This window comes from Aulonocara stuartgranti (genome assembly GCF_965226115.1).
Source record: "Aulonocara stuartgranti genome assembly, chromosome: 14".
Lineage (NCBI taxonomy): Eukaryota > Metazoa > Chordata > Actinopteri > Cichliformes > Cichlidae > Aulonocara > Aulonocara stuartgranti.
In genome coordinates this window covers 14,220,012-14,246,313 of record NC_138950.1, presented here as the reverse complement: position 1 = coordinate 14,246,313, position 26,302 = coordinate 14,220,012, and the positions used below count along the sequence as shown (strand labels likewise).

Here is a 26,302-nt window from a genome sequence, read left to right as displayed (position 1 = left end):
CTTTAAACCCATCAAGGTACAACAAACTAACCAGTTTATCCTTTTATTTAGTATTTTCATCCAGCCTTTAAATAGCAGTCAGTCTACCTCAGTTTGAGTTACAAGAAGTTTGCACAATATGAAAAAACATAATGTCACATATACAGATCTGAGTGCGTGTTTAAGAATTTCCACTCTGGCCTGGACCTACGGTGTTCGCCCCTCTGGGGTGGAGCTTTGGAGACCACACTTGCCTCGACCATCTGTTCCTCGTCACCGATAATCAGCAGGTGTATTTAAGATCAGCATCCCCACCAGTTCTTTGCCATTTTGTCAGGTACCTTATGGTGGTAGCAGGCCTCACAGTAATTCCTTGTTTTTGGGTTATATTTACCTTGTTCTCCTCTCGTTTCATGCAGTCATGCCATATTTCCATACCACACTTACCTTCCTTGTTCACCTCTGGACGGTGATCTCTAACTAAGGTTTTCTTCCAGTCTTGCACCACACTTCTCAGGATTTGCAACTACTCACCAACTTTGCCTGCCTGTCCTCCTATCCAATGGCTCCGCTAACAAAATGGAACTTAGGTTGGATATTGCCTTTGCCCGGACATTCATTTGGAAAGAATCCCTTTCTCTTAACTCAATCGTGTGCAAACCCAAGTAAGCCACAGTCCACACCAGTAGTGCTCTCCCTTGTTCTAAATTGCTCAGGTCAGTAATATCCCTCTCCTCTGTTTCAGTGCCTTTGTCCTCTGAGGCTTGCCATTACGCACAGACACTCCCCATGGCAGTTCCTATGCTCACTGATTCATGTCATTGTAAAGAAAAAAATGTGTAAAATCCTATTTTGCCTCCATTATTGTGTCTTGCACTTGGGTCCACACTGCAATCTGGCCACCTGGCCGTGACACAGACCAAATAACTGATTTAAAAACATGAGAACTTGCATGGATGCTTCAAATTTCCAGTTTATCAAATACCACTGAGCAGTTCTTATTTTTAAATCTAACTTCTCTTTTTCTTTCTTATCCTTTCTCTCTCTCTGAGTGAAGTTAGCTCTCTTTCTTTCCCTGTGAAATACAGCAGCTGGAATTTTAGCAACACACTGTGAGACAGACTGCACACAGTTTGTGTGTTTGCTGATGTTTGTTGTGCTGATAGAAATGCTGCATTTGAAATAACCTCCCACTTAAAAAAATAACCCTCTTTATGCTCACTCCTCTTCAGTAGGGCTAGCTAGATGCTGAACTTGCAACTTATGGACACCTGCAGTCATTCCAGTATTGTGGCAAAAACAAACAAACAAACAGAAGAACACAGTCCCACTTTTCACAACTGACTTTGGTGCACATTATCTCTTTTTATGCAACATCCTATGGTGATAAACAAATGGGAGTGCCATTCATGTTTTACTGTTTAGGCTCAGAACAGTTTGATGTATCAAGACTCACATTGACAAAATAACTCGACTGAAATGCGTCAAATTAAAAGTAATGAGCCTTTTTTAAAAATGTAAGGATTAGAAAGTACAGACATTTGTTTAAAAATGTAAGGAGTAAAAGTAGTCAGAAAAACTACTCAAGTAAAGTACAGTGTAAAGTACCAGGACCCAACACACCATTCTTCAAGTTTTTATTGATTTTGCACACATAACTTTCAAGGTTCAGCATCCACAACAACCAACTTTTCAGCTGGCTGCACACACCTCACTATAAGAAGGAAAAACCTCATTCAATCATCTCCACCTGTCCCTCCAGCCTCCCTGGCACCGCCCCTTGAGCTCACTGCACTGACCCGTCCTTTCAGCTGAGCCAGAGACCACACCTCCGCCACATACAGATACCTGAAAACTAAGTACAGTAACAAAGTATTTGTACTTTGTTACGTCTCAAATCTGAAGGCTAGACAGGTTCAGCTGTACCCCGAGCCTATGAAATGAGCCTATGCTTTTGATAAAGCATATAGTTAGAGCTGGACCAGAAGACCATGAATGCTCCGTTGGTTATGCTGCAATAAGTGTAGGCTGCTGGGGGATTCCCAGGATGCACTGAGTACTTCTTCTTCAGTCATCTTTTTTATTTGCTATGTGTTTATACAGCTCTCCGCTTTTAATTATTAGTTGCTATTAACTCCCTAGCTCTCTTCCACAGTGTGTCTTTGTCCAATCTTCATCTCCCAGCCACAATCAGTCATAACAGATGGCTGCCCTTTCCCGAGCCTGGTTCTGCTGGAGGCTTTTTCATGTTAAAAGGTAGTTTTTCCTTCCCAATGTCACCAAAGCACTTGGTTATATGGGGTCATATGATTGTTGGAGTTTTTACTGTTTCCTTTGTATTATTATAAGGTCTTTACCTTACAATATAAAGCACCTTGAGATCACTGTTATGATTTGGTGGTACATAAATAAAACTGAATTAAATTGAACTGAATTGAATATAATTGAATTAATAAGACCTCAATGAGACTTTCACAATGAAAATTGTTGTACATGAATTATATATGCTTTCTCAATGTACATATTGCATGGTGGTGGAACTACAAGAATATTCATTGTGCCTTTATAGCAGATGATAAATGTAAAACTTGATAGTAACAACATACAAAAGTAAACTCAGTTCTTTTGAGACCTAATTTTTTTCACAGTATTGCCTAAGTCTGCCATACAAAAGCAACCTCAACTGAAAAGTATTTTAGGCCCTGCCCCTACTCTTTCAATTTCCCTAATGGGTGGTGTGAAAGAATTACCGACACTGCATGCAAATAAAAAGGAATAGCAAAGCAATAAAACCTAATCACTAGGCTCAGGAATCAGGAAGCTGTCATGTGGTCATATTTGCTAACTATTTTTTTCTTACTTATTTTGGTGTATTCCTTTTCTTCTGCTTCATGTTCTTCTCTGTTTCCCTCCTCCTGTCAGTTACTTGGAAAGTTTCATTTGAATGGGATGCACAAGACTGGAGATGTGATTTTAGGAGGACTATTTCAAGTCCACTTTTTTTCAAGCATTCAGGACCTGTCTTTTACCTCACAGTCACAGCAGTCTGTTTGCCATGGGTAAGTCTGGGATGTATATCTGGGGAACAAAAAAAAGAAGAACAAAAAACAAACAAACAGTGAAATCAATGGAAGGGAAATATGAATAATGTAATTTATATCTCTAAATTACACTAAAAAAATACTAATGTTAAAAGATGCACATATCATATTCTTTATTTATTTTTTTCATTAAATATTACTATAATTACTTCTATTAAGTTATTTAGTCAGTATTTACAGAATCTATATTTTTGTAATATGTTTTCCAAGTTTGCTATATTTTTATTTATATTTATATTTATATTCTTGTTTCTTAGTTTTGATGTCTTAGGATTTAGGCAGGCACAAACCATGGCCTTTGCTATTGATGAGATCAACAGAAACTCCAACCTGCTACCTAATGTGACTCTGGGATACACTCTTTATGACAACTGCCTTGAACTTGGAATAGGATTCCGTGCAGCACTGTCATTAGTCAGTGGTCAAGAGGAGAAAATTATATTAAATAATAAATGTGCTGGAAATCCTCCAGTCATAGGGATTGTTGGTGATTCTTCCTCTACACGTTCTATTGCTATCTCCACTGTCTTAGGTTTGTACAGAGTGCCAATGGTAAGTTTTCTACTCATCTATGTAATAGTTCTTCTATTATTTAGATTTTATTGCAAATTTAATGTCACTTTTAAAAACACACTGCAATAACAACTGACAAAGCTAAAGAAAACAAAGGCTTTTAGTAGTTCTAAAATATTCAGTCTGTATCTTTCACAGGTGAGTTATTTTGCCACATGTTCCTGCCTGAGTGACCGTCAAAAGTATCCATCCTTCTTTAGGACGATCCCAAGTGATGCTTTCCAGGTGAAAATATATCAGAAAAATTAAAATAGAAAGACTAAAGTGATTTTCAAGAAGAAAATTCCCATTTAACAACATAATACATAACAACATAAACATATTAAAATCATATTTTGTGTATATACAGCTATATTCTGTTTTGTTCTTGTATAGAGAACATAGCTAAATTGCTGTCAGTGGTGATGACCAAATACTGATATAAGTAAATGAATTTAATATATTTTCACTTAGGTACGTGCTATTATTCAGATCCTAAAACACTTTGGCTGGACTTGGGCAGGTCTGCTGATCAGTGATGATGATTATGGACTTCACGCAGCCAGAGCCTTTCAATCTGAGCTGAGTCTGTCAGGTGAAGGTTGCCTGGCCTATGTTGAAGTTTTGCCCTGGGACAAAGACACAGATGAAATAAGGAGGATAGTGGATGTGATTAAAAAATCCACAGCTCGTGTGGTCATTGTCTTTGCGCATGAGAGTCATATGATCAATCTTATGGAAGAGGTTCTGATTTTAAAACAATTTTGTTTTTACAAGTTACAAAAATCATGTATAATATCTTTGAACAAGTACAGATAAATAATCCTCTAAAGCTAGTCTAGGAGATAAGCAATTACTTTACTGTCATTGTAATGACATTAATAAATCTGCAACTTACAATTTCACTTTATAAATTTGTTGTAATACAAATCACAGGTAGTGGCACACAATTTAATAGGGTTGCAGTGGATTGCCAGTGAAGCCTGGACAGCAGCTGCTGTTCTACAAATACCTCAACTTATGCCATACCTGGGTGGTACACTGGGTATTGCAATTCGTCGAGGAGAAATACAAGGGCTCAGGGAATTCCTGTTACAAGTACGTCCCAATCTACCCCACAGCACTAGCTACGGAAGAAGTATGGTGAGGGAACCCTTTACTGTGTGTACTTGCAAGAATTATATATTTTCATAATATATTTTAATTATTTGTGACAAACTGTTTTAAATATATTTCAGGTTACTCAGTTTTGGGAATTTACATTTCAGTGCAGATTTGCACCACCTCCAACAGGTTGGCTGGAAGGTGGTGGAGCAATATGCACTGGAAAAGAAGATCTAGAAAATGCAGACACTGAATTCTTGGAAATTTCGAACCTCCGGCCTGAGTACAATGTGTACAAAGCTGTTTATGCTCTGGCGTATTCCCTTGATGATATGCTACAGTGCAAGCCAGGAAGAGGGTCTTTCAGTGGGGACAGCTGTGCCACTCTGCAGTCACTGGAGCCTTGGCAGGTGTGATATCAGTTTACACTCCACCGATGACCTAATTCTTTTACTCTATAATTACTTTCAGAACAGAATTTTACACTGCAGGATTCAGTACAATGCCATGAGAAAAACTCTGCTGAAAATAGCTAAATGAATTTTCTGTACTCAGGACTGAAAGTAATGTTTAATGTCTTTAATTAATTAATAATAATAATTAACATATATAAATATACAAAATTTTTAGTGAAGTGACTTGTTTGATTTCGAGTCAGAATGTAATGAGTTCATATATACAAGTATAATAGATCTTATTTGATTATTAAGTAGCAGTTCCACACAAAATTAATGAATTTAATATACATTCCTTTGTAACAGCTTGTTTATCACTTGGAAAGGGTGAACTTCACCACTTCATTTGGTGATCAAGTGTCATTTGATGAGAATGGCGATGCATTACCAATTTACGATGTGATGAACTGGTTGTGGCTCCCTGATGGAAGCACTGAAGTTCAGAATGTGGGTGAGGTTAAGAGGTCAACTTTCAAAGGTGAAGAACTCATACTTGATGAAGACAAAATATTCTGGAATTTTGAATCCAAAAAGGTTATATATAGTTTTTGTAGACTTATACTGTACATGTGACAAAAGTAAAATAACATTGTAAGATGTAAGATGTAATTTTTTTCATGTAGCCACCTCGATCAGTATGTAGTGAGAACTGTCCTCCTGGTGCCCACATGGTGAGAAGGAAGGGGGAACCCGAATGCTGCTTTGACTGCATCCCTTGTTCTGAGGGAAAAATCACTAACACGAGCGGTACGTTTTATTCTTTCTGCATGATATATTTAATTTCATTATTATGAAAAATAATATGCATTTCATCAATGTTCCCTTTTGTATCAGACTCCTTGGAGTGTACCAGTTGTCCAGAGGATTTTTGGTCAAACCCCAACCGTGACCACTGTATTCCAAAGCAGACAGAATTTCTCTCCTACCATGAGCCTCTGGGTATTTGCTTGACAGCAACCTCATTACTGGGCACATTTGTATGTGCTGTTGTTCTAGGGATCTTCATCTACCATCGCAGAACACCCATAGTGCGTGCCAACAATTCAGAACTTAGTTTCCAGCTATTGCTGTCACTTAAAATGTGTTTCCTGTGTTCACTGCTGTTTATCGGACGACCCAGGCTTTGGACATGCCAACTTAGACATGCAGCATTTGGGATCAGCTTTGTGCTGTGTGTCTCATGCATCCTGGTGAAAACCATGGTTGTTCTGGCTGTGTTCAAAGCCTCCAAGCCAGGAGGGGGAACCAGTCTGAAGTGGTTTGGTGCTATGCAGCAGAGAGGAACAGTTCTGTTTCTTACATCTATTCAGGCAGCCATTTGCACTACCTGGCTTGTCTCTTCCTCTCCAGCTCCACATAAAAATACCCAATACCACAATGATAAGATAGTGTATGAGTGTGCAGTTGGGTCCACTGTTGGTTTTGCAGTGTTATTGGGTTATATTGGCATGCTGGCCTTCCTCAGTTTTCTAATTGCATTCCTGGTAAGGAATCTCCCCGACAGTTTTAATGAGGCCAAGCTCATCACATTCAGCATGCTGATCTTCTGTGCTGTGTGGGTGGCCTTTGTTCCTGCTTATATCAGCTCACCAGGAAAACTTGCAGATGCAGTGGAGGTATTTGCCATCTTGGCTTCAAGTTTTGGACTCTTGATCACACTGTTTGGACCCAAATGTTACATAATCCTGTTGAGACCAGAGATGAACACAAAGAAAGCTGTTATGGCCCGTGGCATTGGATCATAAAAAGTCAGCTAATTTCAAAAGAAAGAAAAGCACATTATCTCTTTGTAGTACAGACAGAAAAAAATAATAAAAATCCTATATTTAAATGAAGTTAATATTCCTTTTAAATGTCTGTGCTGGTGTTAAATGACTGCAAATGTGCAGATATCTTGATTTATTCTACTTTGTTTTTCATGATACAGTTGAAAAATAGAAGAAAATGAAATTAAATATTGCTCCTATAAACATATACTGACTTGTGTTTATTGCATCTTCCAAGAAATTTCTATATTCTCATAAGCTTTGACTTAATTTATTAAAAATACATCAGAGGGGGATGTTCCACCTTCACCATCCTGCATACAGTGGACATCGTCGTTCACATAATAGAGACTGGCTACACACGTAAACACAAAACATTGTATCGATCAAAGAAAGTACACAGCCAGAGCTTTTATCAACTTCAATTCAATTTGATTCAATTCAATTTTATTTATATAGCGCCAAATCACAAAAAGGTTGCCTCAAGGCATTGGTTGGGAAGGTGCACATGGGTAAATATTGGGCCCAAAACTCACGATGTTGTATAAAATGATGTAGAGCATTAGATATATTACAGTTCAATTTATTTTTGGATGACACGTTTTATGTCATGGAGAGCATAAACAGCACTTTTTGGAGATCCTCACAAAATTTGACTCAACTAGAATGATTGTTAGATAAAAGAAATTATCACTGATTTTAAGCAAAACAAAATTTATGATAATTGGAAATTCTAGGACAGGCATGGATGTAAATGTGATGATAAACAGAGATAGAGAGTATACCAGATTTTTTTGTAGACTATAAAATCAACTGGAAACGTCAAATAAAATATGTACAATCAAAATGGTCAAGAAGCATTTGTTAAATTATTTAAATCATAAATCACTTCATATACTTTACTGTTCTCTTATATTGTCAACGTTACATTGTTGTGTAGAAGTGGTGTGCAGGGACTTTTACAGAAAGGCGAGCAGAGACAGCTGCTTTATGATAGTGCTGTTTAGGATTTAAGGGACAGAGAGCTTCATTTTAGGATGTTTTAATTTGTATTTTCTTTTAGATTTTATAAGACAATGAGTATTTGTGGAGGGAGAAGGTTAAATACTGGCAGCCTGCCACAAGAAATATTGACCATAGTGACCAGAGAGCATTAAGGGGCAGAGAGGAGGATGTTACTCTCAATGTTGTTGCCGCATTTCGCTGCCAATAAAGTTACACAATTACACAGCATATTCGGATTTATTATTATATTTACAACATACCACAGTTTTTGCCTTGTCATTTTATTTTGTTGTATTCATCCGCGACACCTTAAAGGCCAGTCCGTGAAAATATTGTCACGGTTGGCGACCGCTGATTTAGACCAGGAACCACGACCTTCCCCAGTCGCCCAAACCCGTGACAGGTCATCACCCTCCTCCCCCTCCCTTTCTCCCTCCTCCCCACACCTGAAATTCAATGAGGAGATAATGGAGCGTGTCAATGCTGGGCTCTGGTCTGCCCCCCCGGCTCAATCCCTTTACGTGCGCAATTGTGCATTGCAAGCATTTGGTCTCTGCGCACATAAAATCTGCGTTGTGCACAGAAAAAAAAAATCTAACTTGAATTGAAATTAAAATTAATACTTTAACAATTTTGTTTTGCTGTGTTAGTCAGTAAGTGACTGGCTGCTCCCGTATGGGATTAGAACAATGCCACCTTATCCCATAGTCCAGCCAATAATGTGATTCATATTCGTATATACACAGCTAATCAATGTCGTTGACAGGCTATGACAGCGTCCTTATGTGCCAACACCGGTGTTTTAGCTAGCAAAGCGGTGTGACTGATATGGAGTGAAGTTAATGACAACGTGTACAACTACTGGAGATATGAGCATGACAGACGGAACAATTGATGGAAAAAGTGTGGACTTTATACCAGTTTTTAAATTGTGTTGATAGGCCACGTAAAACCAGAGTTATGATAAAAATATATGCAATGTTTGGTTTTCTTTCTGAGAACTATCGTTGTTTATATTTACTGTGGGAAGAAACGGTAAAAATGGCGTTATGCCTGTGAGCAAAAACAAAACCAAAAAATCCAAAAATGATATGGCAAAATGGCATTTAGTTGTTTAGGAAAGGGGGAAGTTTTAGGAGTGACGGCGGTGTTCTGAGATGTGAGAGATTTGCAATGTTTAGTGCAAATCTTGTGTACCGTAGTTAGTGTGTAGTGTAGTCAATAGTTTTCTTGTGTGCGTCAGAACAATGAGGCCACTGCTGAATGTTACAGGTGTTACAGGAGTGATAGATCTCCTGTTGTCAGGCCTGCAGGTATCAGGCTTGTGATGTTCTCCTTTATCTCATAGTGGACAGAAATAATTTTTGGAGTGGCATAAATAATTTGTGTGGCATCAAATTTGATGCAGAACAGCTGATTGTTCTGTCAATAGTTTGAAATACCTAAAAACGCCTTGGCTGCATTTTTAGGTAAACAGCTGCAAAAAACTTTGTTGTTTGCATTACTCAGTTACTTTTTTAAAGAAGTAACCATATAATTAATTGCTAAGTTCAAGTTATTTTTAACTTCCAATAGTGTTAGCATACTACACAGGTTATGAACAAGATTTTTTTAAATTTTCATTGTAAGTGGGCTAAAGAAGTTCATTAAAAGTAGTCTAACATAAATGTAAATGCAGTAATTTGATTATTTTAATAAACCATGTAACTTGGATGGATTCGATGCTGTCGTGACCACAGTGCATACGCCTAATGTTGCTCACAGTGGTTCAAGGGACCGCTCAGGGAGTTTGTGTGTTCGCTCAGATAAATGAAAAACTAGAGGGAACATTGTGAACAACTGCTCGACTTCCATAAAAGTTTGGAAGTTTGCCCTGTTCTACCTCTGAACTAGGCCATCCCTTGGACTGTCCCTCAATTCTGCTTTGCCCTCAGGACACTCTTCCCCACTAGCGTCTCCCCTTGCCCTTTGCAATCAGCTACCTACCCATACACTGGATTTTTTGACACCTCAATTGTTTTATTTTCTGTTTCAACTCAATTTTAATAATAAGAATAATTTTAATATGGCCTTTTTGAACATGAACCTGTAACAGTCCCTTTTTAGCCACCAGTTTGTAACAGCAGTCTTCTGAGGAAGAAGCGGCTAGCAGGTCCAGCGGGCATGTGGTGCAGAGGTTAGCCGGATAACTCGAGGCCAGTCAGTTAAATCGAACAACAGATCTTTGTTTGATGTCAGCAACATAAGGACATACAAGCCAGGGCTCCATGGCTCTACTCCAGCTGTACATACATTTGGTAGGATGGGTAGGCGCCTGTGCCGGCCTGTTAAAATGGCAGCATGTAATGGCTGCCACAGAATACTCACACACCCAGTAAGAGACTCCCCCAGCTACTACAATAGCAGGACAACCCCCCCCCCCCTAGTGGTGCTATAACACAATAAGTGTTGTTATAAACCTTGGTATAAATTGAATACGATTTTATGTGACTTGGGCTTCATTCTTCCTTTATGACACTTATAAACACAAAAATAAATAAACAGAACACAAAAATGTTACTCTTCAGCGATTTTTTTGCTGATAACTAATTAACTCACAGTAGTAAATAATTAAGTTACTGGATAGAAAAACAAAATGTCTCAAATGGCAAGTCATTTAGGCCCCACCCATACTCACCCTTCTTCCTTAATGGTTGGTGTGCAAGATTAAACAACACAAAATGTCAATAAAAGAGAATGACATAGAAATAAAACCTAATGACTGGGATCAGTGATTCAGAAAGCTGTCATGAGAACCAATTTGCTCTTGCTTGTTTTGCTGTCTTGCTACTTTACCTCGGTCATATCTTTTTCTCAGTTTTCTCTCTCATGTCAGTTACAGGGACAGTTTGATCTAAATGGGATGTACAAGACTGGAGATGTGGTTCTAGGGGGACTGTTTCAAATCCACTTCTTTTCAAGTGTTGCTATTCAGTCTTTTACTTCACAACCACAACAGCCTACTTGCAGTGGGTAAGTATGACAGGAAAACAGCATAGAAAAAGAAAAAAAAGAAATGAAAACTATTGTTATGGAAATATGGGTTTTTAATTCATGCCTAAGGTAACTGTACTTTTCAGTTTAAAATCGTTCAGGATAAATGCATGTATCTTGAATTATAAATTTATATTTGTTCATCAAAATATCCTGTTAATTGTTATTCAGTTTCTTTATTTGCCTATGAAAATAAGTAATTTTGCCACATGTTAAGTATCTTAGATAAATATCTATGTTGAGGAAAATGTATTTTTTCAATAATTAACCTTTTCTTGTCTTAGTGTTTATGCCCTAGGATTTAAGCTCGCACAAACCATGGCCTTTGCTATTGATGAAATCAACAGAAACTCAAACCTGCTACCTAATGTGACTGTGGGATATACTCTCTATGATAGCTGCCAAGAACTTGGAATTGGATTCCGTGCAGCATTATCATTAGCCAATAGTCAAGAAGAGAAAATTATATTAAATGATACATGTTCTGGAAATCCTCCAGTCATAGGGATTGTGGGTGATCCGTCCTCTACACCTTCTATTGCCATCTCCAGCGTCTTAGGTTTGTACAGAGTACCTATGGTAAGTTTTCTGCTTGACCATGTAACAGTTTTCTTTGATTGTTTTCATTTAATAGCAAATGTAGAACCACTTGTACAAAGCAATGCATGACAAAGTTAAAAAAAATGTTGGATATCACTGCATATAGTCTCTATTTTTAACAGGTGAGTTATTTTGCCACATGTTCCTGCCTGAGTGACCATCAAAAGTATCCATCCTTCTTTAGAACGATCCCAAGTGATGCTTTCCAGGTGAAAATCTGTCAACAAAGTTAAAATGGAAAAGCTAATGAATTCTGGTTAAAGAAATTACCTGCTTTGCAACAATATACTTTTCAGTTACAGTTTTTTTGTATGAGAAAAAGTTAAATTGTGACCATAAAGCTGTGGTGTGCATTGGAAACTGATGCAAAAATAATCATGTGGAAAATTGTTCTTGTTTCTTCATTTACTCTTAGGTACGTGCTATGATTCAGATTCTAAAACACTTTGGCTGGACTTGGGTAGGTCTGCTTGTCACTGATGACGATTATGGACTTCATGCAGCCAGATCCTTTCAGTCTGAGCTGAGTCTTTCGGGTGAATCTTGCCTGGCCTACACCGAGGTTTTGCCCTGGAGCAAAGACACAGATGAACTCAGGAGGATTGTTGATGTGATGAAAAAATCCACAGCTCGGGTTGTCATTGTCTTTGAACATTACAGTCGCGTGATAAATCTTATGGAAGAGGTTTGGCTTTACAAATCTTTAATTATTACTAGTTTCTGAATCACAAAAGTATATTGTGTGAAACATGTATTACATCCTATTTGAATGAGTACAGAAAACCAATCATTCAGTTGAAGATGAATAATGACTTCAATTGCATGATAATGTCACTAAAGAAGTTGTAGTTACAATATCACTTCATAGATGGTGTAGGTGTATGTATGCTATTAGGTTTAATCTAATTCACAGGTAGTGAGGCAAAATCTAACTGGCATACAGTGGATGGCCAGTGAAAGTTGGACAGTAGCAGTACCTGATGTGCTCCAAACACCTCAACTTATGCCATACCTGGGTGGTACACTGGGCATCGCTATTCGTCGAGGAGAAATACCAGGGCTCAGGGAATTCCTGTTACAAATACGTCCTGATCGACATCACAACAATAGCTATGGAAATAGCATGGTGGGAGTTTAACTTTTTAATATACTAGTTGGAAGAATCATATATTTTCATGATGTGTAAAAAACAATATTAAAATATTTCAGGTGAACCAGTTTTGGGAATTTGCCTTTCAGTGCAGATTTGCACCAGCTCCAGCAGGCTGGCTGGAAGGTGGAGGTGCAATATGCACCGGACAGGAAGATCTGAAAAATGTGGACAATGAGTTCTTGGACGTTTCCGACCTGCGGCCTGAGTATAATGTGTACAAAGCTGTTTATGCACTGGCATATTCGCTTGATGAAATGCTGCGGTGCAAGCCAGGAAGAGGGCCTTTCAGTGGGAACAGCTGTGCCACTTTGCAATCACTGGAGCCTTGGCAGGTGTGATATCATTTTACACTCTGTTTATAAATTCTTTGCTTTAAAATTACTTTCAGGATAGAATTTACCACAGAATTTAACATGTAGGATTAAATACAATGTGATAATATTAACTATGAAAAAGCTGGAGTGAGCTCAACAGATTTTCCGCACTCCCCCCAAAAATTAGCAGTTGATATATTTAGATCAGAGGCATGTATGCATGAATCATTACTAGTGATGTAATATTCTATTTGACTATTTAATACTGGATGCCATACTAGGTAACTTTTCACCTCAGTGTGAAAAGTAATTTATTTATTATACTTTCCTTTTTAACAGCTTATTTATTACTTGGAAAGAGTGAACTTCACCACTCCATTTGGTGATCAAGTGTCATTTGATGAGAATGGTGATGTGGAGCCAATTTATGATGTGATGAACTGGTTGTGGCTCCCTGATGGAAGCACTAAAGTTCAAAGTGTGGGTGAAGTTAAGGGGTCAGGTGAAGGTGAAGAACTCATACTTGATGAAAACAGAATCTTCTGGAACTTTGAATCGAAAAAGGTTAGATATGAGTTTTAAAAGTTAACTTTTGGCATATGTCCAGTATATATCAGTGTAAAAGCTAATTAACTCATAGCAAAGCTATTTAATTTCATCCTATAGCCACCTCAATCAGTGTGTAGTGAGAACTGTCCTCCTGGTACCCACATGGTGAGAGAGAAGGGGAAACCCCAATGCTGTTTTGACTGCATCCCTTGTTCTGAAGGAAAAATCACTAATAAGAGCAGTACGTATTTTTCTTTTTGCATGACATATTTAATTTCATTATTATGAAGAATAATATGCATTTCACCAATGTTCCCTTTTGTATCAGACTCCTTGGAGTGTACCAGTTGTCCAGAGGATTTTTGGTCAAACCCCCAGCGTGACCACTGTATTCCTAAGAAGACAGAGTTTCTATCCTATCATGACCCTTTGGGCATTTGTTTGATGGCAACCTCCTTACTGGGAACATTTATATGTGCTGTTGTTCTGGGGATCTTTATCTGCCATCGCACAACACCTATAGTTCGTGCCAACAATTCAGAACTTAGTTTCCAGCTATTAGTGTCACTTAAGTTATGTTTTCTTTGTTCATTGCTGTTTATCGGACGACCCAGGCTATGGACATGCCAACTCAGACACGCAGCATTTGGGATCAGCTTTGTGCTTTGTGTCTCATGCATCTTAGTAAAAACCATGGTTGTTCTGGCTGTGTTCAAAGCCTCCAAGCCAGGAGGGGGAACCAGTTTGAAGTGGTTTGGTGCAATGCAGCAGAGAGGAACAGTTCTGTTTCTTACATCTATTCAGGCAGCCATCTGCACTACGTGGCTTGTCTCTTCCTCTCCAACTCCACATAAAAACACCCAATACCACAATGATAAGATAGTGTATGAGTGTGCAGTTGGGTCCACTGTTGGTTTTGCAGTGTTATTGGGCTATATTGGCATGCTGGCTTTCCTCAGTTTTCTAATTGCATTCCTGGTGAGGAATCTCCCTGATAGTTTTAATGAGGCCAAGCTCATCACATTCAGCATGCTGATCTTCTGTGCTGTGTGGGTGGCCTTTGTTCCTGCTTATGTCAGCTCACCAGGAAATCTTGCAGATGCAGTGGAGGTGTTTGCCATCCTGGCTTCAGGTTTTGGACTTTTGATCACACTGTTTGGACCCAAATGTTACATAATCCTGTTGAGACCAGAGTTGAACACAAAGAAAGCTGTTATGGGTCGTGGCGTTGAGTCATAAACAGTTCACTATTTTCAAAAGAATGGAGAGAGAAACTTTTCTCTTTTCAGTTTTTCTCCAGACAGAAAAAAAAATGTGTATTTAAATTAATTTTATATTTCTTTCAAATCTTGGCGCTGGTGTCACATGATTGCAAATGTACAAATATTGTGATTCATTCTACTTTCATTTATTTTTTAAGATGCAGCTAACGTACACACTAATCTTACTCTTAATATGTAATTACCTACTCGTTGATGTTTATTCGTGAAATTTAACCCGAATTTAAACATACAGATTTTTTTGTTTATTTAATTAAAAAAAAAATTTGTTCCTATGAATCTTAATTGATTAGTGTTCAATTACATCATCCAAACAATTTTTGCATCCTCATGAACTTTGAATGAATCCATTAAAAATACATAGGACATGGATCTTCCCCCTTCACCAGCTTGAATAAAGTGGATATCGTTTTTCACCTAATTGCATTTTATGTAAATAAAGAGAGAGCGGGCACACACATAAACACAAAAAAATTAACAGGAAGAAAATTTTTGACACATTTGAACAGATAGTTTTTGATAAACTGGAAAGGTATGCGCTTAGAGACGTGGCATTGGACTGGGTAAAGAGTTTTTTAATAAACAAGTGACAACTTATGAATCAAACCAATGTTCAATTATCAAAATTTTTGAGCAATGGTTTTCCCACAGAGTCCCATCTGCGTGAATATTGTAAACATTTGCATCATTTAACTTGTAATGCTGTGTGTGCCGGGTCCTTTGTCACCCGAAGAAGGTTCTTGCTTTGGTCATTTCAGGCTTTTGTTTCTACTTTCTGCAGTTGATGTAGTTCTGTTGGCCTCATTAGGTTGTGGTCTCAGCTCATACTGGGGTGGTTGTCAGCATTGCAACAAAATTTGAAGTGGAAGGAATGAGAATCAACTACTCCAAGTTACAGGCAATGGTTTTCAGCTGACAAACCCTGAAGTGCCCAATCTAAGTAAGGGACGAGTTGCTGCCAAAAGTGGAGGAGTTTAACTCTTTAAAGCCGGTTGGAGCGGACACGCTCCATTTTGCGTAACTATTTTTAAATTCTGGTAGCACTGCAACCACGTAAGCTAGCGCAATAATTTTTTTTGCATATGAAACCAGAAGAGTTGTACTTACATCTTATGCCATCAGCTTGTCCTAGGTCACAGTTTCCTTCCACATATAGCTTTGCAAAAACTGAATAAAAAGCACTTGCAGCAACAAAAACATAATATTCCAGAAACACGCTTTGCCGATCCGATCAGCTGTTCATAACACTTCCTATGTCCATCAGCGTGAACTATCGCATGTCCGCCATGACCTGCCCGAAACCGGAAGTGACGTCATTTTGCAGAAATGTAGTTTTTTACCATCAGGGCCTCATGAGCCTATACTGGTGTTTTTAAAAGTTATCTTTGACTTTATGACTTTCTGTGTCATTTCTGGGATGCTTAGGACTCATATTGCACTGCTGGAAAAAGTTTATTTTGATGCATATGCTGTTATTTTGCAAATTTGCACTCTAATATTTTTTTTCGTTTTTCCTGCAGTATATGAAAATTGGTGTATTTCAAAAATAAAACTATGAAGACACTCAAAATAAATTTCCTGTGGTGGGAAACTATTTTGTGCAACATTTTTGTATTTAAAGTTTTGAGGGATAAGCCTCTTAAATTTCTCTAACTAGAAATATATGTTAAAAAAAACCAAAACAATTTTCAATTTTTTTGTAGTTTATTGCATTTTTTTTGCAATTTATGTAATTATTATGCACTTAATGCAGACATATTATTAAAATTTGGGCTATAATGGTTGTATTGATGTATATCAACTTGAAATGCTCCCAACAATGGCACTACAGCATGTAAAAATATAATATAAGCTCTGGCGGACTTGGTTCTATGGTAGGTCTTAAAGGGTTAATATCTTGGGGTCTTGTTCAAGAGTGTGGACTCACCCTGTCTATCACTAGTGATAGACAGATTGGGGTCATGTCTGCAGCTATGGTGACACTCCATTGGTGATGAAGAGAGTGGAGAAAGACAGCAAACCTGTTGATTTTGCAAGTCAATCTATGCTGTGACCCTTACCTGACCAAAAGAATGAGACTGCAGATACAAATGGTGAAAAAGAGTCTCCTCCAAAGGGGGGCTGTGCTGTCCTTTAGAGATTGGGTGAGGATTATAGTCATTCAAGAGGGACTCAGCCTAGAGCTACTTCTCACCCACATCGAAATGAGCCAGTTTGATTGGTTTAGGAATCTGAATAGGATGCCTCCTTGGTGAGGTGTTAAAGGCATGTTCAGAAAGAGGCTGTAAGACTGTAAATGTTTTGGTCTTCATTCTTACTTTATGTCACTCGATAAATGAAATAATGAATAAAAATAAGTAAATAATAAAACACAAAGAAAAATTTTATGATGTCAATCCTTAAGTGTGTGTGTGTGTGTGTGTGTGTGTGTGTGGTTTTGTTTTTTTTTTTGGGGGGGGGGGGGGGGGGTGATAGCTAATTGACTCCTAGTAGTACTTAACTGCATATGGATACAAAAATACAAAAACAATTTCAAGTCTTTTAGGCCCCGCCCACACTTATCCTTCTTCCTTAATGGGTGGTGTGCAAGATTAAACAACACAAAATATCAATAAAAGACAAAGGAAAGGCATTGAAATAAAACCTAATGACTGAGCTCAGAAAATCAGAAAGCTGTTATGGCCTCTTCTTTACAAACCAGTTTGCTCTTGCTTGTTTTGCTATCTTCTTACTTTTCTTTGGTTATATCCTCTTCTCAGTTTTCTCTCTCATGTCAGTTACAGGGACAGTTTGATCTAAATGGGATGTACAAGGCTGGTGATGTGGTTCTAGGAGGACTGTTTCAAATCCACTTCTTTTCAAGTGTTGCTATTCAGTCTTTTACTTCAAAACCACAACAGCCTACTTGCAGTGGGTAAGTAAGGCTGGTGGGAAAAAGGGAAATGGAAATTAGTGCAAAGGAAATATGAGATTGTAATAGTAGTAACTGTACTTTCTGATTTATTATCATTCAGGATAAATGCATGTATCTTGGTGCATCTATATTGTTTGTCATGAAAATAGCTTGTTAATCGTTGTTATTCAGTTTCCTTAATTGTTTTATAATGTTTTTTAATAATAAGTAATTTTGCCACATGTTGCAGTAAAGTATCTTGATGAAAATATATTTTTCAGTTAAATTTTTCTTCTCTTAGTGTTTATGCCCTAGGATTTAAGCTCGCACAAACCATGGCCTTTGCTATTGATGAGATCAATAGAAACTCAAACCTGCTACCAAATGTGACTCTGGGGTACACTCTGTATGATAGCTGTCTTGAACTTGGAATTGGATTTCGTGCAGCATTGTCACTGGCCAGTGGTCAAGAAGAGAAAATTATATTAAATAGTACATGTGTTGGAAATCCTCCTGTCATAGGGATTGTGGGTGATTCATCTTCTACAAATTCTATCGCCATTTCCAACGTATTAGGTTTGTACAGAGTACCTATGGTAAGTTTTCTGCTCAACCATGTAACAGTTTTCTTGGATTATTTTAATTTAATTGCAAATTTAAAGACACTTGAAGTAACATGACAAAGTTAAGACATCTCTACATCAATATCGGTACAATCTGTAGTCTGTATCTTTTAGGTGAGTTATTTTTCCACATGTTCCTGCCTGAGTAACCGTCAAAAATACCCATCATTCTTTAGGACGATCCCAAGTGATGCTTTCCAGGTGAAAATCTGTCAACAATTGTTTTTGTTGTCGACAAAGATGTTTTGGTTAAAGAAATTGCCTACTTTGCAACAATATGCATACAATGATACTAAAATGTTTTTTCAGTTCCAGTTTTACTTTGTTATGAACAAAGCTAATTTGCCACCATAAAGGTGTAATAATCATGTGGAAAATTGTTCTTGTCTATGCACTTACACTTAGGTACGTGCTATGATTCAGATTCTGAAGCATTTCAGTTGGACTTGGGTTGGTCTGCTTGTCAGTGACGATGATTATGGACTTCACGCAGCAAGATCATTTCAATCTGAGCTGAGTCTGTTAAGTGAAAGTTGCCTGGCCTACACTGAGGTTTTGCCCTGGGACAAAGACACAGATGAACTCAGGAGGATTGTTGATGTGATGAAAAAATCCACAGCTCGAGTTGTTATTGTCTTTGAACATTACAGTCGCATGATAAACCTTATGGAAGAGGTTTGGCTTTAAAACAATCCAATTATTATTAATTGCAAAGGTCTGCATCATTGTTTTGTGTAAAACATTTGATACATCATTATTTGAATGATTACAGAAAATTGTTCATGCAGAATTCATTTAAAGGTGAATAATAGCTTAAATAGCATGATAATGTCACTAATCAAGTTATAGTTACAATATCTTTTCATAGAATATGGTGTAATCTAATTCACAGGTAGTGAGGCAAAATGTAACTGGCCTACAATGGATGGCCAGTGAAGCCTGGACAGCAGCTGTTGTGCTCCAAACACCTCAGCTTATGCCATACCTGCGTGGTACACTGGGTATCGCTATTCGTCGAGGCGAGATACCAGGACTCAGGGAATTCCTGTTACAAATACGTCCTGACTTACATCACAATAACAGCTATGGAAATAGTATGGTGAGAGTTTAAGCTTTTAATGTACTATTTGCAACAATTTCCATCGCTTGTAAAAAACAATAAAAAATTATTTCAGGTGAACCAGTTTTGGGAATTCACATTTCAGTGTAGATTTGCACCAGCTCCAGCAAGCTTGCTGGAAGGTGAAGGTGCAATATGTACTGGACAGGAAGATCTAGAAAATGTGGACAATGAATTCTTGGACGTTTCCGACCTGCGGCCTGAGTATAATGTGTACAAAGCTGTTTATGCACTGGCATATTCCCTTGATGACATGCTGCGGTGCAAGCCAGGAAGAGGGCCTTTCAGTGGGAACAGCTGTGCCACTTTGCAGTCACTGGAGCCTTGGCAGGTGTGATATCATTTTACACTCTGTTTATAAATTCTTTCCTTTATAATTACTTTCAGGATAGAATTTACCACATAGAACTAAATACAATGTGATAATATTGACTATTAAAAAGCTGGTGTGAGCTAAATGGATTTTACATACTCCCAGTTTTGGAGTTGTGGAGTTGTGGAGTGACATTTAATCTAGTGACACTGGAAAAGTGCATGGCGTGTGTGATTAAGACGCTCTGTATGGACCTTTTCCCCCTCCTATCCATGGATCCCTGGATATCCCAACCCCCACACTTTGGATATATATCTTACATGGTGATTGTAAATAAATTTTTCATTTGTTCTTTCAGTCACTACCTATGGCCACGAGCTGTGGGTAGTGACCGAAAGAATGAGATCGCGGATACAAGCGGCAGAAATGAGCTTCCTCCGAAGGGTGGCTGGCCTCTCCCTTAGAGATAGGGTGAGAAGTTCGGCCATCCGGGAGGGGCTCGGAGTAGAGCCGCTGCTGCTCCACATCGAAAGGAGCCAGCTGAGGTGGTTCGGGCATCTGACAAGGATGCCCCCTGGGCGCCTCCTGGGTGAGGTGTTCCAGGCATGTCCCACCGGGAGGAGGCCCCGGGGCAGACCCAGGACACGCTGGAGAGATTATATCTCTCGGCTGGCCTGGGAACACCTTGGTGTTCCCCCGGATAAGCTGGAGGAGGTGGCTGGGGAGAGGGAGGTCTGGGCCTCTTTGCTTAGGCTGCTGCCCCCGCGACCCGGCCTCGGATAAAGCGGATGAAGATGGATGGATGGATGGATGGACTTTTCATTTGAAGAACTTCGGGTCTGAGTCAATTGAGTTAGTTTGGTATGCTGACACCCACAAAAAATTAGCAGTTAATATATTTAGATCAGAAGCTTGTATTTATAAAGCATTACTAGCGATGTAATATAGGGTTAGGTGGGGATGGGGACGGGGCATGGTATGTGGTGCTGCTGCCAGAAGGCTGACATACCGAAGCTGCATCAGCTCATCACGCCTCCTCTGCATTTAAGTCTGTACTGGGTCCTGACTGAAGTTATTGTCGTTGTGGCAGCCGGCAGCTGGAAAAGCTGCAGCTGAGTATTATAAAAACAGAAACTAGAAATAAAAGTGTGACAATGTGGTCGGGTCAGCTATGCATCGTTTACAGTGGTATCAAAACCCAGTATTGGGGCATGGTGGAACCGCGACCGGGCCAGCCAGGTTGTGGTGGCCAAGCTCCCGTCTACGCAGAGGGAGCAGGTAGCGATGTTTCACCGGCAGTTGAAACAGCTGTAGGACAGATCCCACTGCCGGATGCAGTTGATAGAGAGTCTGGCAGCTCAGATCGGGTCCTTACCACTGCTGCCGCTGCCCTTACTGACGTCCCTCGCCGCATGTGAGTGGCTGGTGTCCAATCTGTTCTGGCACCATACTGGTCCTCAGGGTGAGACCCGGCAAGACACACCCTAACTCCGCACCTGTACCCACTCCTTTGGTGGGAGCGGCTAGTGCCCAGCAGATGTCTTTACCCATTCCACTTTTACCACCTGCTCACTTACCTGCTCAACCCGACCCGGTGGACATGGGGGTATGTGGCGGGGCATGATTTGTGGCGCCGCTGCAGGGAGGCTGACACAACAGAGCTGCAGCAGCTCATCACGCCTCCATTGCATTTAAGTCTGTACTGGGTCTTGACTGAAGTTGTTATCGTTGTTGTGTATGTGTGGCTGGCAGATGGAAAGCTAGAGCTGAGGTTTGAAAAACAGCTACTGGAAATAAAAGTGTTTAAATAAGTGACAATATGTCTGCCATGCATAATTTACAGGGTGCCACTGTTTGCACTGTGAAAAGTAATTTACTTGTTATGCATCCTTTTTTAAAAGCTTGTTTATTACTTGGAAAGAGTGAACTTCACCACTCCATTTGGCGATCAAGTGTCATTTGATGAGAATGGTGATGCATTGCCAATTTATGATGTGATGAACTGGTTGTGGCTCCCTGATGGAAGCACTAAAGTTCAGAATGTGGGTGAGGTTAAAAGGTCAACTTTCAAAGGTGAAGAACTCATACTTGTTGAAGACAAAATCTTCTGGAACTTTGAATCCAAAAAGGTTAGATGTTTTGTTTTTTTTAGATTTAACTTTGCCACATGTCTAGTATATATCAGTGTAAAGCCTAATATTTAATTTCATCCTATAGCCACCTCAATCAGTATGTAGTGAGAGCTGTCCTCCTGGTACCCACATGGTGAGAGAGAAGGGGAAACCCCAGTGCTGTTTTGACTGTGTTCCTTGTTCTGAAGGAAAAATTACTAATAAGAGCAGTACGTATTTTTCTTTCTGCATGACATATTTAATTTCATTATTATGAAAAATAATAATAATAATAATAATAATAATAATAATAATAATAATAATAATAATAATATGCATTTCACCAATGTTCCCTTTTGTATCAGACTCCTTGGAGTGCACCAGTTGTCCAGAGGATTTTTGGTCAAACCCCCAGCGTGACCACTGTATTCCTAAGAAGACAGAGTTCCTCTCCTATCTTGACCCTCTGGGTATTTGTTTGACAACAACATCACTGCTGGGAGTATTTATATGTGCTGTTGTTCTGGGGATCTTCATTTATTATCGCAGAACACCTATAGTACGTGCCAACAATTCAGAACTTAGTTTCCAGCTATTAGTGTCACTTAAGTTGTGTTTCCTGTGTTCATTGCTGTTTATCGGGCGACCTAGGCTGTGGACATGCCAACTCAGACACGCAGCATTTGGGATCAGCTTTGTGCTGTGTGTCTCATGCATCTTAGTAAAAACCATGGTTGTTCTGGCTGTGTTCAAAGCCTCCAAGCCAGGAGGGGGAACCAGTTTGAAGTGGTTTGGTGCTATGCAGCAGAGAGGAACAGTTCTATTTCTGACATCTATTCAGGCAGCCATCTGCACTACGTGGCTTGTCTCTTCCTCTCCAACTCCACATAAAAACACCCAATACCACAATGATAAGATAGTGTATGAGTGTGCAGTTGGGTCCACTGTTGGTTTTGCAGTGTTATTGGGCTATATTGGCATGCTGGCTTTCCTCAGTTTTCTAATTGCATTCCTGGTGAGGAATCTCCCTGATAGTTTTAATGAGGCCAAGCTCATCACATTCAGCATGCTGATCTTCTGTGCTGTGTGGGTGGCCTTTGTTCCTGCTTATATCAGCTCACCAGGAAAACTTGCAGATGCAGTGGAGGTATTTGCCATTCTTGCCTCAAGTTTTGGTCTTTTGATCACACTGTTTGGACCCAAATGTTACATAATCCTGTTGAGACCAGAGATGAACACAAAGAAAGCTGTTATGGCCCGTGGCATTGGATCATAAAAAGTCAGCTAATTTCAAAAGAAAGAAAAGCACATTATCTCTTTGTAGTACAGACAGAAAAAAATAATAAAAATCCTATATTTAAATGAAGTTAATATTCCTTTTAAATGTCTGTGCTGGTGTTAAATGACTGCAAATGTGCAGATATCTTGATTTATTCTACTTTGTTTTTCATGATACAGTTGAAAAATAGAAGAAAATGAAATTAAATATTGCTCCTATAAACATATACTGACTTGTGTTTATTGCATCTTCCAAGAAATTTCTATATTCTCATAAGCTTTGACTTAATTTATTAAAAATACATCAGAGGGAGATGTTCCACCTTCACCATCCTGCATACAGTGGACATCGTCGTTCACATAATAGAGACTGGCTACACACATAAACACAAAACATTGGTATCGATCAAAGAAAGTACACAGCCAGAGCTTTTATCAACTTCAATTCAATTTGATTCAATTCAATTTTATTTATATAGCGCCAAATCACAAAAAGGTTGCCTCAAGGCATTGGTTGGGAAGGTGCACATGGGTAAATATTGGGCCCAAAACTCACGATGTTGTATAAAATGATGTAGAGCATTAGATATATTACAGTTCAATTTATTTTTGGATGACACGTTTTATGTCATGGAGAGCATAAACAGCACTTTTTGGAGATCCTCACAAAATTTGACTCAACTAGAATGATTGTTAGATAAAAGAAATTATCACTGATTTTAAGCAAAACAAAATTTATGATAATTGGAAATTCTAGGACAGGCATGGATGTAAATGTGATGATAAACAGAGATAGAGAGTATACCAGATTTTTTTTTAGACTATAAAATCAACTGGAAACGTCAAATAAAATATGTACAATCAAAATGGTCAAGAAGCATTTGTTAAATTATTTAAATCATAAATCACTTCATATACTTTACTGTTCTCTTATATTGTCAACGTTACATTGTTGTGTAGAAGTGGTGTGCAGGGACTTTTACAGAAAGGCGAGCAGAGACAGCTGCTTTATGATAGTGCTGTTTAGGATTCAAGGGACAGAGAGCTTCATTTTAGGATGTTTTAATTTGTATTTTCTTTTAGATTTTATAAGACAATGAGTATTTGTGGAGGGAGAAGGTTAAATACTGGCAGCCTGCCACAAGAAATATTGACCATAGTGACCAGAGAGCATTAAGGGGCAGAGAGGAGGATGTTACTCTCAATGTTGTTGCCGCATTTCGCTGCCAATAAAGTTACACAATTACACAGCATATTCGGATTTATTATTATATTTACAACATACCACAGTTTTTGCCTTGTCATTTTATTTTGTTGTATTCATCCGCGACACCTTAAAGGCCAGTCCGTGAAAATATTGTCACGGTTGGCGACCGCTGATTTAGACCAGGAACCACGACCTTCCCCAGTCGCCCAAACCCGTGACAGGTCATCACCCTCCTCCCCCTCCCTTTCTCCCTCCTCCCCACACCTGAAATTCAATGAGGAGATAATGGAGCGTGTCAATGCTGGGCTCTGGTCTGCCCCCCCGGCTCAATCCCTTTACGTGCGCAATTGTGCATTGCAAGCATTTGGTCTCTGCGCACATAAAATCTGCGTTGTGCACAGAAAAAAAAAATCTAACTTGAATTGAAATTAAAATTAATACTTTAACAATTTTGTTTTGCTGTGTTAGTCAGTAAGTGACTGGCTGCTCCCGTATGGGATTAGAACAATGCCACCTTATCCCATAGTCCAGCCAATAATGTGATTCATATTCGTATATACACAGCTAATCAATGTCGTTGACAGGCTATGACAGCGTCCTTATGTGCCAACACCGGTGTTTTAGCTAGCAAAGCGGTGTGACTGATATGGAGTGAAGTTAATGACAACGTGTACAACTACTGGAGATATGAGCATGACAGACGGAACAATTGATGGAAAAAGTGTGGACTTTATACCAGTTTTTAAATTGTGTTGATAGGCCACGTAAAACCAGAGTTATGATAAAAATATATGCAATGTTTGGTTTTCTTTCTGAGAACTATCGTTGTTTATATTTACTGTGGGAAGAAACGGTAAAAACGGCGTTATGCCTGTGAGCAAAAACAAAAACAAAAAATCCAAAAATGATATGGCAAAATGGCATTTAGTTGTTTAGGAAAGGGGGAAGTTTTAGGAGTGACGGCGGTGTTCTGAGATGTGAGAGATTTGCAATGTTTAGTGCAAATCTTGTGTACCGTAGTTAGTGTGTAGTGTAGTCAATAGTTTTCTTGTGTGCGTCAGAACAATGAGGCCACTGCTGAATGTTACAGGTGTTACAGGAGTGATAGATCTCCTGTTGTCAGGCCTGCAGGTATCAGGCTTGTGATGTTCTCCTTTATCTCATAGTGGACAGAAATAATTTTTGGAGTGGCATAAATAATTTGTGTGGCATCAAATTTGATGCAGAACAGCTGATTGTTCTGTCAATAGTTTGAAATACCTAAAAACGCCTTGGCTGCATTTTTAGGTAAACAGCTGCAAAAAACTTTGTTGTTTGCATTACTCAGTTACTTTTTTAAAGAAGTAACCATATAATTAATTGCTAAGTTCAAGTTATTTTTAACTTCCAATAGTGTTAACATACTACACAGGTTATGAACAAGATTTTTTTAAATTTTCATTGTAAGTGGGCTAAAGAAGTTCATTAAAAGTAGTCTAACATAAATGTAAATGCAGTAATTTGATTATTTTAATAAACCATGTAACTTGGATGGATTCGATGCTGGCGTGACCACAGTGCATACGCCTAATGTTGCTCACAGTGGTTCAAGGGACCGCTCAGGGAGTTTGTGTGTTCGCTCAGATAAATGAAAAACTAGAGGGAACATTGTGAACAACTGCTCGACTTCCATAAAAGTTTGGAAGTTTGCCCTGTTCTACCTCTGAACTAGGCCATCCCTTGGACTGTCCCTCAATTCTGCTTTGCCCTCAGGACACTCTTCCCCACTAGCGTCTCCCCTTGCCCTTTGCAATCAGCTACCTACCCATACACTGGATTTTTTGACACCTCAATTGTTTTATTTTCTGTTTCAACTCAATTTTAATA

The 26,302-nt window shown here is 38.8% G+C and overlaps 3 protein-coding genes across 3 annotated transcripts; all 3 read left to right on the top strand.

Moving 5' to 3' along the window:
* Positions 1 to 2,027: 2,027 nt before the first annotated feature.
* Positions 2,028 to 14,982, top strand: LOC309687058 (extracellular calcium-sensing receptor-like). The gene is made up of 10 exons (XM_082501735.1): positions 2,028 to 2,235; positions 2,902 to 3,038; positions 3,338 to 3,632; positions 11,718 to 11,804; positions 12,011 to 12,280; positions 12,509 to 12,721; positions 12,805 to 13,080; positions 13,402 to 13,626; positions 13,729 to 13,852; positions 13,940 to 14,982. Exons 2-10 carry the CDS (start codon positions 2,929 to 2,931, stop codon positions 14,848 to 14,850), a joined length of 2,511 nt encoding a protein of 836 aa, XP_082357861.1. The 5' UTR covers positions 2,028 to 2,235; positions 2,902 to 2,928; the 3' UTR covers positions 14,851 to 14,982.
* Positions 14,983 to 18,050: 3,068 nt separating this feature from the next.
* Positions 18,051 to 19,202, top strand: LOC309686983 (vomeronasal type-2 receptor 1-like; the record flags this gene model as incomplete). Its single annotated transcript, XM_082501652.1, has 3 exons — positions 18,051 to 18,380; positions 18,522 to 18,608; positions 18,813 to 19,202. Coding segments are annotated over 3 exons (699 nt in total), but the record flags the coding sequence as incomplete, so codon positions are not given.
* Positions 19,203 to 21,687: 2,485 nt separating this feature from the next.
* On the top strand, positions 21,688 to 23,437 carry LOC309687059 (extracellular calcium-sensing receptor-like). The gene is made up of 3 exons (XM_082501736.1): positions 21,688 to 21,969; positions 22,058 to 22,181; positions 22,317 to 23,437. The coding sequence occupies exons 1-3, from the start codon at positions 21,838 to 21,840 to the stop codon at positions 23,225 to 23,227; spliced, it is 1,167 nt and encodes a 388-aa protein (XP_082357862.1). The 5' UTR covers positions 21,688 to 21,837; the 3' UTR covers positions 23,228 to 23,437.
* Positions 23,438 to 26,302: the final 2,865 nt, after the last annotated feature.

Bases quoted from the DNA above. Each gene is read 5' to 3' on its own strand.
- LOC309687058 (XM_082501735.1), top strand. From the start codon at position 2,929: ATGCACAAGACTGGAGATGTGATTTTAGGAGGACTATTTCAAGTCCAC. The intron at 3,039-3,337 runs GTAAGTCTGGGA...CTTGTTTCTTAG, and splicing joins CAGCAGTCTGTTTGCCATGG to TTTTGATGTCTTAGGATTTA. The intron at 13,081-13,401 runs GTGTGATATCAT...CCTTTTTAACAG, and splicing joins AATCACTGGAGCCTTGGCAG to CTTATTTATTACTTGGAAAG.
- LOC309687059 (XM_082501736.1), top strand. From the start codon at position 21,838: ATGAACTGGTTGTGGCTCCCTGATGGAAGCACTAAAGTTCAGAATGTG. The intron at 21,970-22,057 runs GTTAGATGTTTT...TTCATCCTATAG, and splicing joins GGAACTTTGAATCCAAAAAG to CCACCTCAATCAGTATGTAG. The intron at 22,182-22,316 runs GTACGTATTTTT...CTTTTGTATCAG, and splicing joins AAAAATTACTAATAAGAGCA to ACTCCTTGGAGTGCACCAGT.